Source organism: Nyctereutes procyonoides, unplaced genomic scaffold (assembly GCF_905146905.1).
Source record: "Nyctereutes procyonoides isolate TBG_1078 unplaced genomic scaffold, NYPRO_anot_genome, whole genome shotgun sequence".
Classification (NCBI taxonomy): Eukaryota; Metazoa; Chordata; class Mammalia; order Carnivora; family Canidae; genus Nyctereutes; species Nyctereutes procyonoides.
This window is the reverse complement of record NW_026575033.1, coordinates 3,111,984-3,130,526: the sequence shown is the minus strand read 5'-3', so window position 1 is coordinate 3,130,526 and position 18,543 is coordinate 3,111,984. Positions and strand designations below refer to the sequence as shown.

General features: G+C 36.3%; 1 protein-coding gene across 2 annotated transcripts in view; it reads left to right on the top strand.

Annotated features, from left to right (window-relative positions):
• Nucleotides 1-18,543, top strand: part of ZDHHC20 (zinc finger DHHC-type palmitoyltransferase 20) — a 74,217-nt gene that overhangs the window by 43,519 nt on the left and 12,155 nt on the right. For both annotated transcript variants that reach the window (XM_055317326.1, XM_055317327.1), the window contains exons 5-9: nucleotides 3,237-3,306; nucleotides 4,699-4,731; nucleotides 5,329-5,449; nucleotides 13,686-13,818; nucleotides 17,928-18,054. In XM_055317326.1, the coding sequence (XP_055173301.1) occupies nucleotides 3,237-3,306; nucleotides 4,699-4,731; nucleotides 5,329-5,449; nucleotides 13,686-13,818; nucleotides 17,928-18,054 (484 nt within the window). The remainder of the gene's footprint in view (nucleotides 1-3,236; nucleotides 3,307-4,698; nucleotides 4,732-5,328; nucleotides 5,450-13,685; nucleotides 13,819-17,927; nucleotides 18,055-18,543) is intronic.

Genomic DNA, 18,543 nt, shown 5'->3' with positions numbered 1-18,543 from the left:
TGGCTTTTGTCATTCTGGCTTCTTAAAAAGCTTTCCTGTTTGTGCTTTTCTATTCTGGTTCTGGTTCTGATTTTTAAATTACTTATTCTTCCTCCTAAATTTAATTTTTCTATTTCTTAGCTTCACAAGGGTGCCTTGCCCTCATTCTTTTCATAGTTTTCCTTTGGCTTTTGTTTTCACCTCTGGAATTCTGACACTAAGATATTGTGATCATTAGTTTATTGTGTCTCAGTTTTTTTTTTTTTTAAATAGTTTTCAGGGGATCCCTGGGTGGTGCAGCGGTTTAGCGCCTGCCTTTGGCCCAGGGCGTGATCCTGGAGACCCCGGATCGAATCCCACGTCGGGCTCCCGGTGCATGGAGCCTGCTTCTCCCTCTGCCTGTGTCTCTGCCTCTCTCTCTCTCTCTCTCTCTCTCTCTCTCTCTGTGACTATCATAAATAAATAAAAATTTAAAAATAAATAAATAAATAAATAGTTTTCAGGAATGAGTTCACTTTTCTTAATATGAATTATAACAGATTCAAGGACATTGTCACTCTAGCACTTATTTGCATTCCAAACCCTTTCTTGTATCTCAGGCAAAAGGGTGGAGCTGTAGCTGCACACAAGGATCACTTGTCTATCTAGAGGCCTACAGTCTAGCTGCACAAGGGCTGCAGCATCCTTCCTAATGTTTCAGATGGAAGAAGCTGCAGACCTTTCCCCTAGAGCACCCAATAGCCATTATTCTAGGCTTTATCACTCTTCTTGACATCTGTGTTCTAACTTGGTATTTCCAGCTTGGTTTGTTTTCTGGGTTAGTTACACTACTGCGTCTGCTATCTGCATGTATCCATGGGACTAGGTGAGCTTGGAGTCCTCCTATTTCATCCGCTTGCCTGGCTCCCCCCAGAGTGCCTGTCCTTGAGTGACCTATTATCCAAACCTACAAAACTGGATTCACCAATCCAAAATTTAATACCATAAAACAGTATTTTTGTCATATGATAGAAACTCTCTAAATATTTGTTGATTGAATGAATGAGAGAATGAATAAAAGAAAAACACCTTGCCCCACTCTACCTGCTCCCCTCAGACTGAGAGCTTATTTCTGCCATTGGCAGCCTTATTCGTGTCAGGGCCCAAGACTAGAAACTGAAGTTTGCTGATTGCTCCTTTTTCCTCAGTTCCTCTGTCTCCTTAGCCATCAAGATCCTTCAGACGTCTTCTTCAAAGGTTTGTTCAGTTTGATTTCATCTCAGGACAAAATTCTCACTTCAGCATTTTGAGTAGAAGTATAGAAGAAAATAAGATACTCCTGATCCTCATCTTACCACTAATTCAGCTGTGTTTTTCATCTGTAGAATGGAGAGATCAACTAGGAGACTTCTACGGTCCTTTATAGCTTTACTTTTTCTACATTGTAAAGCTTTATCTCCCTAGTGGTCCAACCCAGGTGAGGTATTATAGAACAAGCCTTCAGTAAAGTATAGCTTATTCATTTAAATGGATGTTTATATGTATTCCCTTCAACTTAAAGACATTTTTGTTCAAATTATTAAAGTAATACATGCTCATCATTTCAAAAAAGATTTTAGGGCTCCAGATAGAAAGTGAGGAGTACTTGGGTGGCTCAGTTAAGCTTCTAACTCTTGATCTCAGGCTCCAACTCTTGATCTCAGCTCCGTTTTGATCTCAAGGTTGTGAGCTCAAGCCTTGCATTGGGCTCCATGCTAGGCATCGAGCCTACCAGAAAAAAAGAGAGAAAAGTGAGTTTGCTTCTCACCCCAGCACTGCTCTCCAGGGGCACCCTGTATATCCTTGCAGAAATTTCTTACACTTCGTGGGTTATTGCATAACTTATGTACAGTTAATATAGTTTAACAACTAGAGTGAATATAATACAATACCAATGCAAATTTGGTTACCTAAAGAGTGTCTTTTAGCAGGTATAACTTACAACATTGCTTCAAGTTAATGCTTTGTCTCTCTTTATGTTAGTTCAAGTCTGGAAGGTGGATGCATTTTATTGGGATATATAAAGAGAAAATATATGTCTTCTTATTCCCCTTAGAGATGTGAAACATGCTACATATTCAAACTATGTAACAATTTGTTTTTTTTTTTCCTATGTGATATATTTGCATTTTTCCAATTTAGGGTACATGTGTATTTAGTATGGAAAATTCTTGTTCAAGTCCACATAATATTCCACTGTATAGATATAGCAGAATGCTTAGCCATTTACATCATTCAAGTTATTCATATTATTTTATTATTAAAAACAATGCTGTAGTGAGTGTGTCTTTTTTCTTAAGATTTTATTTATTTATTCATGAGAGAGACAGAGAGAGAGGCAGAGACACAGGCAGAGGAAGCAGTTTTGCTCTTTGGGATAGGAATGGGAGATAAAACATTGTTTTTGTTTTTCTTGTTTTTTAATTAATTTATTTATTTATGATAATCACAGAGAGAGAGAGAGAGAGAGGCAGAGACATAGGCAGAGGGAGAAGCAGGCTCCATGCACCAGGAGCCCAATGTGGGACTCGATCCCAGGTCTCCAGGATCGCGCCCTGGGCCAAAGGCAGGCGCCAAACCGCTGCGCCACCCAGGGACCCCTGTTTTTGTTTTTCTTAAAGCTATTGTATAATTTTAAAAACAATTCGACAGCACAGGGTGCCTTAAAGAGTTTAGATACATTCATTTTGATATTTTACTATAGACATTGTGTTATAACAGGAAAAAAACTTGAATCAGGACTTTGTAAATCTGAGTTATGCTACCTAACTAGGTGTTTGACCTTGTGCAAGTCACTTACTTGCCATAGATCTCCTTTTTCATCTGAAAATTGCTGGGCACTGTTCTATTTCTGAGTTTCCCTTCTTTCTCTTGACCTTTTGATTTCAGAAGCTCTCTAATGAGTTTTGGTATTAATTTAAAATTGTTAGGGATCCCTGGGTGGTGCAGCGGTTTGGCGCCTGCCTTTGGCCCAGGGCACGATCCTGGAGACCCGGGATCGAATCCCACGTCAGGCTCCCGGTGCATGGAGCCTGCTTCTCCCTCTGCTATGTCTCTGCCTCTCTCTCTCTCTTTCTCTCTCTCTCTCTGTGTGACTATCATAAATAAATAAATAAAATAAAATAAAATTATCAATTTCACAGAATTATTTGTAAAAAAAAAATGAAAGCAAATTTTATCGTCAAATTAACTAAGCTTGGTATGTCCTTCAACAATTTCCTTTTAATTCTTAAATGTAGCCATCAGATATTGTGAAAGATGTCAGTTGATTAAACCTGACCGGGCACATCACTGCTCAGCATGTGACATGTAAGTATTACTCGTTTGTTTTTATTTGACTCTAGTACTGGAAATTGGTGACAGGAGAATGGAAGAGGAAGGAACATTTTATATGCTCTATACTTAACAAGAACACTATATCCTCTCCCTTTATTTGCTATGTATACTGGGCTAACAAAAATATTTATATAAACTAGAATATACTTTGAAGTAATCTCAGTTAACAGTTCCTATACTAGTTGATGGATATTTAATATTGATGAGCAAATAACTTATAACTCCTTGAGAAAGATACTTTTATTTCCTGGGTGGATTAAAAAGACTATCATTAAAAAAAACAGACTATCATGACAATTTTATTTTTATTGTTAATATTAAAACCTAACCACAAAAATGCTGTTTTCAATTACCATCTGTGACATTGTTGCCAAAAAAATTTGGAAGATTTTTTTGTGTATGTGTACTTGTGAGAAGGCAGTGTGTTGAACGAAAAGATCCATAGTTTGGGAATCTCTACTATTCCTTGAATTTTAGTTAGGCTGTTTAACATTGTGAGTACTAGTTTATCCATTCCCTATGTTGCAGCAGTCACCTCTAAGCCACCTGGGGAGCTGTTCCAAGACTCCCAGTGGATGCCCAAATGCTGTTAATATTTAACGTATTTGTTCCTAAAGTTTTATTTTTATGTGTTGCATGTGATTAAAATAGCATAGGGATTCTGTATTTCATTTTATCTCTCTCAGCTAATTTGTACTATCTAATTACCTAGTGCTATATGTACCATATCATATTACAATGTCATTTGGTAGCTTAATTCCCAGTATTAAAAATCATCCTTTAGGGAACCCCGGGTGGCTTGGCGGTTTAGGGCCTGCTGTCAGCCCACGGCGTGATCCTGGAGACCCGGGATTGAGTCCCACATCGGGCTACCTGCATGGAGCCTGCTTCTCCCTCTGTCTGTGTCTCTGCCTCTGTGTGTGTGTGTGTGTGTGTGTGTGTCTCATGAATAAATAAATAAATAAAATATTTTTTTAAAAATCATCCTTTAACTATAAAAGGCCTTGTGGAAATACCAGAAGTTTTCTATAACCTAGTGTTTACTAGGTTAGTTTTTTTGTTGCTTTTGTTTTTTTGTTTTTGTTTTTTTGAGAGAGGGAGAAAGGGGGAGAGAGAGAATCTGAAGCAGGCTCTATGCCCAGTGTGGAGCCCAATGTGGGCCTCAGTTTTACAAACTGAGCTCATGACCTGAGCTGAAATCAGGAGTCGGTCACTTCACCCACTGAGCTACCCAGGTACCCTTAGTTGGTTTTTCTAAGATATTATTTGTAAAGATAAAAATTTAAGCCAAAGAAAGAGAAAATTATGAGAAATTAGAATTCAGGGAATTTTTATGCAAGGATTTTCTTATACTTTGTTTTTTAGGTGTATTCTTAAGATGGATCATCACTGTCCTTGGTATGTATAAAAAATAGAGGAAATCACATGGGGGTGGAAAGGTTGTAAGGAGAGAATTGAGAGTAATTTACCTCAGCATTCATAAATTTTGAAGGTCAATTCAGTTAATTACTCAATATTGATCTAGTCCCAATTATATATATACATGTTTATATTAAATGTATTCCCTTAAATATTATATACTCTGATGTTATTAACCCAAGTAAGTATATATTAGGAAGTAACATTAAAATTCCAGATTCCTCATAGAATTTATTAAAAACACACGTCCACAATTTAAAAAGATACTGCTCCATACTTCCCAAATGACCCATTTCTAAGTAATAATGATTTTTTTAATCTGTCATATGTATTGTTGTTTTTGTTTACTGTAGTTAAAAAATAACATTAAAACTTGCCATCTAACCAATTCTAAGTAGTTCAGTCGTATTAAGTATGTTCACATTGGGTAACCAGTCGTTAGAACTTTCTCATCTTGCAAAACTAAAATTCTGTACCCATTACCACCCCTCTAGCCCCTCGCAAACACCATCATGTTGTTTCTGAGAGTTTATGATTTGTCTTATTTTTACAGTGTGACTTTCTTTATTCTTCTAGGGTGAATAACTGTGTGGGATTTTCTAATTACAAATTCTTCCTGCTGTTTTTATTATATTCCTTGTTATATTGCCTTTTCGTGGCTACAACAGTTTTACAGTACTTTATAAAATTCTGGACGGTAAGTCTTTTTTCTATCTTAAAACATATATTTAAGACTTTTTAAGATTCTATATTCATAAAGAATTCATTCTTTTTTATAAGTCGATGCACTTTATTTCAGTTTTGTTAGGTAGAATTTATAATGGATCAGAAAGCAGATGGGATTAGTTTACCTTCATATGTTTATTGGTAAATAAACGGATATTAAATAGGATATAGTGAGCTTTTTTAAATGACAATATTTTCAGTAATATTCTAACAGTAGAGACCTATCAGGTTTAGGGAAGTAATTGCTTTTACTTGAGTTCAACAGACTTACTACAGTTTTACAGTAGGAAAAATGAAATTGCCAATACGCCAAATAACCACTTAATCTGATTCCTGCCTCTGTAGATGTCAATCCTTTTCTGACATGAGTTGTAAATGTTTTTTTTCCATTTTCAATTTATATCTTATAACCCTGTTTTCTTTTTTTATTTAAATGTAATTAGCCAACATATAGTACGTTAATTTCAGATGTAGAGTTCAATAATTTATCAGTTTTGTATAACATCCAGTGTTCATCACATCATGTGACCTCCTTAATGCCCATCACCTAATTACCCCATCCCCCAACCAACCTCCCCTGCCGCAACCCTCAGTTTGTTTCCTGTAGTTAAGAGTCTCTCATTATAACCGTTTTTATCAAATCAAAGTTTTATATTTATAAAGCAGTATTTTCATGATTTCTTTTTTTAAAGATAGATTTATTTATTATTTATTATTATTTATTTATTATTATTTACTTATTTTAGAGAGAGTGTGCATGCATCCATGTACATGAACCAGGGGGAGAGGGACAAGCAGACTGTGCTGCAAGCCCTACAGAGGGCTCAATCTCATGACCTGGGACCCTGAGATCTGACCCCAGCCAAAACCAAGAGTTCAATGCTCAACTGACTGAGCCACCCAGGTGCCCCTATGATTTCTGATTATTTATTTAAAAGCAGTACTTTGGAGGCACCTGGGTAGCTCAGTCTGCTTGTCCCTTTCCCTCTCTCTCTTGAATTGTAATAGTCAGATAGAGGAGGTGGTTTGGAATATGAACTCTGGATTGGTTAGTATGTATACGAGAGGTTTATTCCTTGCTGTCACTTAAGAACTGAATAGCTAGCTGTGGGAGAGGTGGTCTCTCTTCAGTTAGCAAGGCCTCAGATGCCAGAGCATCAAGCATACAGAGAATAAGGGTGACTCAGTTAGTTAAGCATCCAACTCTTGATTTTGGCTCAGGTCATGATCTCAAGGTTGTGAGATCAAGCCCTGTGTTGGCCTCTGTGCTGGGCTCCCTCTACCTACCGCCTGCTACCACCACCCTGCCAACATTCACTCACTCTCTCACTCCCTGTCTCTCTCAAAAATAAAAATAGACAAGAATAAAAAAAAGTAAGAATATAATGTGGCAGGAGCTGTTATTCCAGTTTTCAAAGTTGAAAACTGAGGTTAGAGGAGTTAGGAAAATAGCCAGAATTTGTACATAGATGTCTCTAATTCAACATCCAACTACTTTTCATTGTGAGTTGCTATTCATAGTCATACTTGGGAATTACATAATTAAAACCTCAAATTGGAAAAAAAATAAAAAATAAAAAATAAATAAATAAATAAAACCTCAAATTGGGAACCCTGGGTGGCGCAGCAGTTTGGTGCCTGCCTTTGGCCCAGGGCGCGATCCTGGAGACCCGGGATCGAATCCCACGTCAGGCTCCCGGTACATGGAGCCTGCTTCTCCCTCTGCCTGTGTCTATGCCTCTCTCTCTCTCTCTCTCTCTCTCTCTCTCTCTCTCTCTCTGTGTGTGTGTGACTATCATAAATTTTAAAAAAAAATCTGTTAAAAAAAATAAATAAAACCTCAAGTCATCAAGCACAATTATTTTTCCAAAAAATATCTAATACATTTTAGAAGGACTTTCATTCGCTAAAACATTGTTGGATTTTTAAACTTTGGGTATTTAAAACCAGGGAATGCTAGTGATTATACTGCCTCTGTGCATATTAGAAAAGAGTATCCCAGTTCTATGTGGTCTCAGCCCAATGAATTTTGGATCCTACTGTTCCCCTGCTTCTAAGCATCTTTATTCAGTTTATAATGTGCTTAACCCTACTTCATTTTACATGAAGAGGATTCAGTGCCAGATAAAGCCTGAATTAAAGAATTTCACATTTCTTTGTCAGAAACTTCATCAGTGTTTGCATATAATGATTTATTAATTAAAGAAGAAATTTTTTTGGGGGGGTGGCTTAGTTCATTAGGCATCTGACTCTTGATTTTGGCTCAGGTCATGATCTCAGGGTCATGAGATCAAGTCCCAAGGAACCTGCTTGGGATTCTCTCACCCTCTCTCTCTGTCCCTCCATCACTCATGTGCATGCTGTGTGTCTTTCTCTTAAAAAAAAAAAGAAAAAATATATTTTTAATTTTTTTTCAGATTTATCATGAGTAAGGAAAGACTAGTAAACTTTATCTATTTCTTCATTAACAAATATTTAGTATCTACTATGTGCCAGGCAGTGTTCTAGGCACTTTGGATATATCAGTGAACAAAACAGAGTCTTGTTTTTATAGAACTTACTTTTGAGAAAAGGAAGGCATATAAGAATAATAAATAAGTAAACTCTATTATACATTAGAAAGTAAACACTATGAAAAAAGTAAAAGTAGAGCAGGATAAGGGATATGACTAGTGTATGGAGGGAGTATGACAGAGGCAATTAGAAGCGTTAAAGAGAGTGATCAGGCTAGACCTCAGTAAGATCAGATTTGAGCAAAGTTTTGAAGGAAGTTAGTGGACACATGAGAGCACCTAAATATATTGAGCAAATATTAACAGATCTATAGAGAGAGATAGGGAGCAATACAATAATAGTAGGGACTTTAGTACCCCACTTTTATCAATGGATAGCTCATCCAGACAGAAAATCAATAAGCTTTGGCATTAAGATGATACATTAGACCAGTTGGACTTAACCAGATATACAGAACACTCCATCCAAAAGAAACAGAAAAACACAATGGTATAAAACTAGACATCAATTACAAAAAAGAAAACTGGAAAACTCACCAATAAGAATGCTCTGAAATAACATAACTTTACATCTTAAGGAACTAGAAAAAGAATATACAAGCCACAGTTAGTACAAGGAGGGAAATAACAAATCAGACTGGAAAAAAAATTAAACAAGGACTAAAAAGACAATAGAAAAAGTCAGTGAAAGTGCTGTTTTTTGAAAAGATAAACAAATTAGTCTAACCTTTACCTAGACTTACCAAGAAAGAAAGAGGACTCAAAATCAGAAGTGAAAGAGGAAACATTATTTCTAATATCACAGAAATACAAAGTATCATAAGAAACTACTATGAACAATTTTATACTAGCAAATTGGACAACTTAGCAGAAATGAATACTTCCATAGAAAATACAATTGCCAAGACTGAATCATGATGAAATAGAAAATCTGAAGAGATTAATTCCCAGTAAGGAGATTAAATGAGTAATCAATAGATTCCCAATAAACAAAAGTCCAGGACCAGATGGTTTGGTAGTGAATTCTGCCAAACATTTAAAGAACTAATGCCAGTCCTCAAAATCTTCCAAAAACATAGAAGAGGGAACACTCCTAAATTCATTTTAGGAGGCCAGTATTACCCTGATACCAATAATGGACAAGGACACTATAAGAAAAGAAAATTATAGGCCAATATCCTTGTGGAACAAAGATGTAAAAATCTTAAAATACGAGGGAGTTCAACAATACATTAAAGGGATCATATACCATGATCACATGAAATTTATTCCAGGGATGCAGGTATGGTTCAGCATTTTTAAATTAATCAGCATGATATACCACATTAACAAATGAAGGGGAAAAAATCATGATTATCAATAGATGGAGAAAAGCATTTGATAAAATTCAGCATCCATTTTTGGTAAAAATTCTTAACCAGGTATAGAGGGAACATACCTCAACACAATAAAGGCCATATATGATCAGCCCACAGCTAACATAATACTCAGTGATGAAAAGCTTAAAGCTTTCCTCCAAGGATTAAGAACAAGACCAGGATTCCTATTCTTGCTATTTATTCAACACAATAAGTATCAGAAGTCCTAGATACAGCAATTAGGCAAGAAAAAAAAAGGAATTCAAATAGGAAAGAAGCAAACCTATTTGCGTAATACATGATATTATATTTAGAATACCCTAAAGACTCCACCAGAAAACTGTTAGAACTGAGAAGCTAATTCAGAAAAGTTGAAGGGTTCAAAATTAGTTGCATTTCTATACACTAGTAACAGGCTATCAAAAGAGAAATTGGGATGCCTGGGTGGCTCAGCAGTTGGGCACCTATCTTTGGCTCAGGTCGTGATCCTGGGATTTGGGATTGAGTCCCACATTGGGCTCCCTGTGAGGAGCCTGCTTCTCTCTCAGTCTGTGTCTCTCATGAATAAATGAATAAGTCTTTAAAAAAAAAAAAAAGAAATTAAAACAATCTCATTTACACTTGGATCCAAAGGTCAAAATACATAAGTATTTATTCCCTAGGAATAACCAAGGAGATGAAAAGAGACCTGTACATTGAGAACTATAAGAGATTGATGAAAGCAGTTGAAGTCACAAATAAATAGAAAATTAATCTGTGCTCACAGGCTGGATGAATTAATATTATTATAAAATGTCTGTACTGCCAAAAGCCATCTATAGATCTAGTGTAATCCCTAATTAAATTCAAATGACATTTTTCACAGAAATAGAACAAACAATTCTAAAATTTCTGTGGAACCACAAAAGACCTCAAATAGCCAAGGCAGTCTTGAAGAAAGCTGGAGGTATCACACTTCCTGATTTCAAACCATATTACAAAGATGTGAATCTTTGATCAGTTAATTTACAGCAAAAGAACCAAGAGTATGCAGTGGGTAAAGGACAATCTCCATAATAAATAATGTTGAGAAAAATGGACAGCTACATGGAAAAGAATGAAACTGGATCCCTGTCTTACATCATACAAAAATCATTTCCAAGTGGATTGAAGACTTGAACATAAGACCTGAAACCATAAATCTCCTAGATGGAAAACATAGGCAGTAAGCTCTGTCACATTGGTCTTGGTGATTATTTTTTAGATTTGACACCAAAAGCAAAAGCAAGCAAAAGCAGCCAAAAGCTAAAATAAACAAGTGGAACTACATCAGACTTTGAAGATTCTATACAGCAAAAGAAACCATTAATAAAACAAAAAGGCAGCTTAATGGGATAAGATATTTGCTAATCATATATCTGATAAGGGCTTAATAGACAAGTTAGATAAAGATTGCCTACAACTCCATAGCCAAAAAAAAAAAAAAAATTAAAAAAATGGACAGAGGATCTGAATAGTCATTTTTACAAAGACATGGATGGCCAGCAGGTACATGAAAAAGTACTCAATGTCACTAATCAGGGAAATGCAAACCAAAGTCACAATGAGGGCAGCCCAGGTGGCTCAGCGATTTAGCGCCTCCTTCAGCTCAGGGTGTGATCCTGGAGACCCGGGGTCAAGTCCCACGTTGGGCTCCCTGCATGGAGCCTGCGTTTCCCTCTGCTTGTGTCTCTGCCTCTCTCTCTCTCTCTCTCGCTCTCTCTCGCTCTCTCTCTCGTGAATAAATAAATAAAATCTTAAAAAAAATTCACAATGAGATTTCAACTCTTACTTGTTAGAATAGCTGTTATCAAATGATGCAAAGTAACTAATGTTGGCAAGGATGTGGAGAAAAGGGAACCCATGTACTGTTGGTGTGAATGTATATTGGTTTAGCCACTAGGGAAATAGTATGAAGAGTCCTCACAAAATTAGAATTACCATATGATCCAACAATTCTACTGGATACTTTATCCAAAGGAAATGGAAACACTAACTTGAAAAGTTAGTAACCCCATGTGCTTTGCAGCTTATTTATAATGGCCAAGTCATGGAAACAACCTAAGTGTCCATCAGCAGATGAATGGATGAAGAAAATTGTGTGTGTGTGTGTGTGTGTGTGTGTGTGTGTGTGTGTGTAATGGAATATTACTTGGCCATAAAAACATAGGAAACCCTGCCATTTTTGGCCACATGGGTGGGCCTGGAGGACATTACACTAAGTACAATAAGTCGGAGAAAGACTAATACTATTTTTATCACTTACACATAGAATCAAAAAAAATTTTTTAACTGATAACAGGTTGGTGAATGTTGGGGCAGTGGGTGGGAGATAGGAAAAGTGGGTGAAGGTGCTTAAAATGACATTAAAAAGTCCTGGGTATGTAATGCACAACATGGTGACTATAGTTAAGTATATTTCAAGATCACTAAGATACAGTATATGTTAAAAGATGTCATCACTAGAAAAAAATTTTGTAACTGTGGTATGGATGTTAACCAGACTTATTGCGATGATCATCTTGCAGTGTGTATGTATAGTGATTCATGTTTTACCCTGAAGCTAATGTTAAATGTCAGTTATATCTCAGCTTTTAAAAAACAGTATCATCAGGGTAGATTTCAGAAGATAAGATTTGAGCGAAGACTTGAAGGAGTTAGTGGATATTCGAGAGAAGAATGTTTTTGAGGAAACATCTGGACTTCAGAGCAAAGGCCCAAAAGTAGGAGTGTCCCTACTATGTTTGTGGAACAAGGAGGCTAGTGTGGCTAGAGTAAAATGAGCAAGAATGGGACTAATGAGAAGTCCAGGCAGTGGGCCTTGGAGAGTGTTGGAAGACTGTGTCTTTCATGCTGAGTGAAACTGGAGCAGAGGAGTGACATGGTCTCATTGTAATGGATCGCTCTGATTGTGGAGCTGAGATGAGACTGATGTCAAGTGATGGCACCTCTTATAAGGCTTTTGCCATAGCAGTGAGTGAAGGTGGTAAGAAATTCTCAGATATAGTTTTTAGAAAATACTAATCAGAAGTTTTTAAATAAAAACTATTTACTAAAAAAATTCTTTCCTAGATATAAATCTGTTTTAAAACAGTGGGAAAGTATATATGTAAAGTATACCTTGAATGTACTTGAGGAGCTAAATATTCTTGTTTGCTTTCTCTTTTGTGTTTTTGGAGAAAATGTCAGTGACGTTAGAGAACAACATCTTAGTGTTCCTTCAAAACAAAAGATTTATAAAACTAGCATTCAGGATAATTTTGTATAAAATTTGGTTTCTTAATACATTATCTCTATTTGTACAAGCTTTGCCGCAGGAAATCTACAGAGAGTTGTCCAAAGGTAAAATAACATTATTGCCATGCCATTCTTGTGACATTTATAGTAAATATGTATAATACTCATTTGCTTCACAAGATGGGAAGTTGAAAAATCGCTTGTTATGTTTAAAAGATACTGTGGTTACTCTGGGAGACAAGAGTACAAAATAATGTCAGAATAATCTAATGCTAAAAACCTTCATTTTACTTGGCAAACAATGTTTAAATCAAGCAGGACCACCTGGTGTTCCAGTGGAGTCTGATTTGCCCACATGGCTTTATTTTAAGAGCTAACACTTAAAGCCTTCCTCTTTCTCCTATTAATACATACTAATTTCTTCTAGGTTAAGATTTTGCTTCTGTTAAAATGAATATAGCCATTAAGAATGGGTAACAGCAGTTATTTTAGTTCACTAGTACCTTGTGGAAGTGTATTTACCAAAATTACTTATTACCAAAGAACCTGTGTAGGAATTGAGTGAGGATAAAAGTAGAAATTGAACAGCTGAGGCATGGGGATATTTGCTGGGATGTTCCAAAAATAGAAATTAGAGAAGTGCATAAATACATTTATCACAATTAGTGTCTGGTTAGTAGCATGTATAATTAAAATAAGCAAATATTTTAGCATAGATAACTAGGAAAAACTCATGTATATCCTGGATATCAGGGGAAGCTTATGAATATATGCATAAGTACAAAAGAAAGATGTTGAATTAAAAAGGGCATCTTTTTATTTCATTAAAAATAAGTACTAAAATTTTTTTAATGTTTAGGAATAACTTTTTAAATGACTTTCAACCTCTTATATGAGCAAGCTCCTTTGATAATGTCAATTTTCTGTCTTTAGAGATGTTGCTTTTGGATTTATCATCTGAATTTATTTTTTATTCTTCGTATCTGGCAAGATTTTTGGTAGATTCAACAGTCTTTAGGAAGAATCACGTGGTAATATATTTCAGAGGCTGACTGTTCTGACCTCTTTTTTCCTTCCTCAGAATGAACTCTCTGATACTCGTGCGAAGTTCCACGTACTTTTCCTTTTCTTTGTGTCCACAATGTTCTTCATCAGCGTCCTGTCACTTTTCAGCTACCACTGCTGGCTAGTCGGGAAAAACAGAACAACAATAGGTACGTAGGATAAGAGAAATCATAATTATTTAGGAAAATGACCATAACTGGCTATGAAATCATGAGGACATACATGATGAAGAAGTATAAAATAATTCTGTATTAAGGTTACCTGTAACTGAATAAGAACAGTAGGTACATAATAAATGTAGTTTCATTATTTTAAAGGTTGAGGACCTGAGATTGGCATTTATACATATTTTCAGTAGTGCATTGTATATAAAAGAACTAATGGTATATATTTTGTTTTTTTTAAGATTTATTTATTTATTTTAGAGACAGAGAGTGAGCATGAGCCTATAGTGGGGCGGGGATGGGGGGGAGGGCTAAAGGGAGAGGGAGAAGGAGAGAAGCAGACTCCCTGCTGAGCATGGAGCCTCACACAGGGCTGGCTCAATCTCAGGACCCCAAGATCACGACCTGAGCTGAAACCAAGAGTCAGTCGCTGAACAGACTAAGCCACCCAGGAACCTCTATAAGAATTTTAATAAATAAAAGCTATTTCCTACATTTACACAATGTCTTTTCAAAAATAAACCTATAAAAGTAGACAATTTACATGTTATGTGAAGGTTCATTCCGAAAATGCAAAAGAAAAAAATTTAAATCCTTACTTACAGCTTATCTTTGTGTGTGTGTTTTTTTAAAGATTTTGTCTATTTATTTGAAAGAGGGAGAGGACACACACACATACACAAGCAGGGGGAGGCGCAGAGAGAGAGAGAGAGAGAGAACCTCAGTCAGACTCTTCACTAACTGTGGAGCCCACCTGGCTCAGTCTCCTGACCCTAAGATCCTAACCTCACCTGAAATCAAGTGTCCAATGCTCAACCAACTGAGTCATCCAGGTGCCCCTACAGCTTATCTTTTAGCTAAAACATGTGTTCTTTACTTTTTTCTCCACAGTTGATTTCACACTGGCATGTTCCATGATTGAGGCTAAAGAGTAGAGTTTTTGACATGGTTAATCATCTTCATCTTTATGTCAATTGACAGTAAAACTTACATAACATATCACTAATATCAGCATTTATTTCCTTTTTTTGCTCATTTTTTCAAAGTGAAATATAGGGGAAGAATTCAGTAAGGTATTAAAATAATTGGACAAACATTTCCTAAATAAGGGTGGTGTGGTATTGCTCAAACTAAGCTATTACCCTATAAGCAGCCACTGTGCTGGAACTGAAATATTTAGGCATTGGCTAATGTACCAAGATACAAAATAGGGATTTGTCACATTGTTTCATAAGAAAGTCAAAGACTCCTTGATATCTAAAGCCAGTATGTCTGCCAGGGGAATTAGAGGCAGGTGGGTTATAATACAGAAAGATGACATTTGAGGGAGAGTTTTAGATATGTTTACATTTGGATTGATTTAATGTTGTGTCTTACTGAGTCATGTAAAGGTGTGATGGGCTCCAGGGTAAAGATTTCTAGTCCTTTCTTCCCCAGCTCACTCTCCATGTGGATCTCTCCTCCAGTTCGTTCTATCAAGCCTTCATCCCTCTTCTGTGTAAACTTTCTTGTATCTAGTAATTAGTTATCCTCTTCACAGACTACCCTGCCATCTCCTTACCTTTAATCAGTGATGATAATAAAAAGGAAGAAATTTCACATAGAAAAGTAGATTTCTTTTCTTTTTTTTTTAAGATTTTATTTATTTATGAGAGACACAGAGAGAGAGGCAGAGACTAGGCAGAGGGAGAAGCAGACTCCTCACGGGGAGCCCGACACGGGACTCGATCCCTGGTGGGGATCAGGCCCTGAGCCGAAGGCAAATGCTCAACCGCTGAGCCACCCAGGCCCTAGATTTCTTTTCAAAACTCGATAAATCTGGTAACAGTGGGCCCATTTTCCTATCTGGCATCCTTGAGATGGAACTGAGTAGTAGCTGCTTTAGATGGAAGCCTGAACGCTTTAATTTGCCATAGTTCTAAGCCTGCTTCATTTCCTCCCCTGCCCTATAGTTATGAGAGAGGAGGGCTTTGTGGGAAACCCATTGTTCTGTTTAAACAGTATTCTTCAATTATTTTTGCCAATTATTAATGACTACATTAAGAAAGGCATTGTTTATACTGTGACTTAGTGCATGCACACGTTTATAAAATAATATAAATAAGCAAAAATTTTACAAAACACCATTAATCTCTACTATGTGCGATGTACTCTAATATTTTCTGTTCTAGTCCATTAAAAAAGAAATGCTTTTCACACATACACACACACAAAATAGGTATGAAAAACACCTATTAAGGTGTTTTATCCCATACTTTGAAAAAACTACCCTGGCACACCACTTCCTTTACAGCTCACCTTCCACGCCCCTGGCCCTTGGCTAGTTTTCCACTGCTCCTTCCAGAGTTCTGTTCTGTTCTTTGAGGTATCACCTCTACCCTTCTCCGTAACTGTCACCTACATATCTTGAGACCATTTCCCCAATTTTAAGTCTCTGGGATGCGATCATTCCAAATAGGTAAGCCTGGTCCCTTTGATTCTCATGGCTAATTGTTCCCATAAACTAAACATTGAACCTTTTAATCTCTTAAAACTGAAGAGCCCCTAAAATTTCCAATTTGAACTTTCCATTGTCTGTCCACTCTTCATCCTTGCAGCTCTCCTTTGTTGTACTCCAGCTATATTTCCTCTTTTACACTGCTGGCATTCTCCCAAGCATTTCTTTCCCTTTTGGTCTCATTTCTCACCTTTTTGATACTAGATCCTGTAACAGAAGAATTTACCAACTCTTGACAGCGCTCTCACACTATACCTGCCCTGGCTTTCTCCCGTAATTCAGTTGCTGAACAATGACCTGGATTAGTCTAGCTCTCCACTTTACCCACAAGTATGCTGGGGCTGTAGAAAGCTGTGGAAGGCAGTCTTACTCCCACAGTGATTGGTGCACCTACACATTTAAAGTCTCAGACCTCACTTGGGTCCTCTACTCTATTTGGCAGTCATGCCACCACCTCACTTGGGTCCTCTATTTGGCAGTCATGCCACCTGTTTCTGAAAAAATTAGAAGTTCTTATTTTCTCCCCTTTATAACCTCATACAGACAGTTCTCCTTTCAAACTCATCATTGTCACTCTGCCTGTAACTTCTAAGGACAAATTTTTTTCTGGAATCTAAGGTTAATCTTTAGAACTCTTCTAGAGGTTGTCCCATTCTTCTAGAATTTTCTTCCATAAATTTTTACTTTTCTGTATCATCAACCTTTCCCAATTTCTCTCTCCCTGGCTTCTTATCCTTAGCTTATAAAACATGCTAAAATGCATTGTATTTTTGAATTAAAAAAACCTTTTTTTTGTGAAATGTGTACTTTTCTCTAGCCCCCACTCTCACTTAACAGCCAAACTTGAAATAATGGTTTCTGATCACCATCTGCTTCTTTATCTGTCATTTGTTGTTCAAGATCATGCTCACATACCACCATCCCCATGACACATAAAACTCTATCAAAGTGCAGTTTTGTTAGATTTTGTGGGTTTGAGGGTTCTTTGCTAAGTATTTCATCTAATTTACCTTTGGATCTCAAACACCTCGTACTATACCATTCAGCACATAGAAAGAATTTCATAAGTAATAAATGAGTGAAGTTGCAGGAGATAGCATATCTTTTTAAAAGGTGAGATACATGCGACTCCTGGGTGGCTCAGCGGTTGGGCACCTGTCTTTGGTTCAGGTCGTGATCCTGGGATATCAGGATCTGGGATCGAGTCCCACATCAGGCTTCCTGCATTAAGCCTGCTTCTCCCTCTGCCTATGTTTCTGCCTCTGTCTATCACTCTGTATCTTTCATGAATAAATAAGTAAATCTTTAAAAAAAAAAAAAAAGATGAGATACAGTGAACACACGTAGATTTTTAGTAATATAAGAATTTTTTTCAAATTTTCATTTTATAAAGCTGATGAAATACTCAGGTGGTATTTTTTCCCAAATAAGTCTCAGAAACTTATCTTTTAATTATTACAATATCTTATTTATTTTAAATTATATTTATATAATTTTGATATCAAAGATTAAAGCAAGAAAATTGCTACTTTTCATCCTTGTATAATATTTAATTAGATTAACTTTTTTTTTATATATATATATGTACATATAACAGAATCATTCCGCTCACCCACATTTTCATATGGACCTGATGGAAATGGTTTTTCTCTTGGATGCAGTAAAAATTGGAGACAAGTCTTTGGTGATGAAAAGAAATACTGGCTACTTCCAATATTTTCAAGGTAATTTATAAAATGCAGGTCTCAGAAGTTATATAATCTGTGATAATCTGTCTCTGGTTCAATGTCTTAGGACTTAGAGAACACAGTATATAGTGATATTCTTAGGACTTTTGAGAATGAAAACTCAGAACATCTTAATTATATAAAATATTTTATTGTTTTTGTTTTTTATTTAACTCCCCAAAGAGAGTTTGGGTATATATTTGAATAGAAAGTAGGAAGAAAAGATGATTCATAAAAATAGCAATCACTCTTTTTCCTTGAAGATGAAAATATGTTGTTTGAAGTAGAGAATCATAAGAATTTATGTTTATTAGCTATATCTTCAAAGATTCTGTCACAGGTTATGTATTCTGTTGTGTCTTAAAAGAAGACAACATGTAATGCAATTTTTAACTTCAAATTTAAATGAAAGAGGATCCCTGGGTGGCGCCGCGGTTTGGCGCCTGCTTTTGGCCCAGGGCGTGATCCTGGAGACCCCGGATCGAA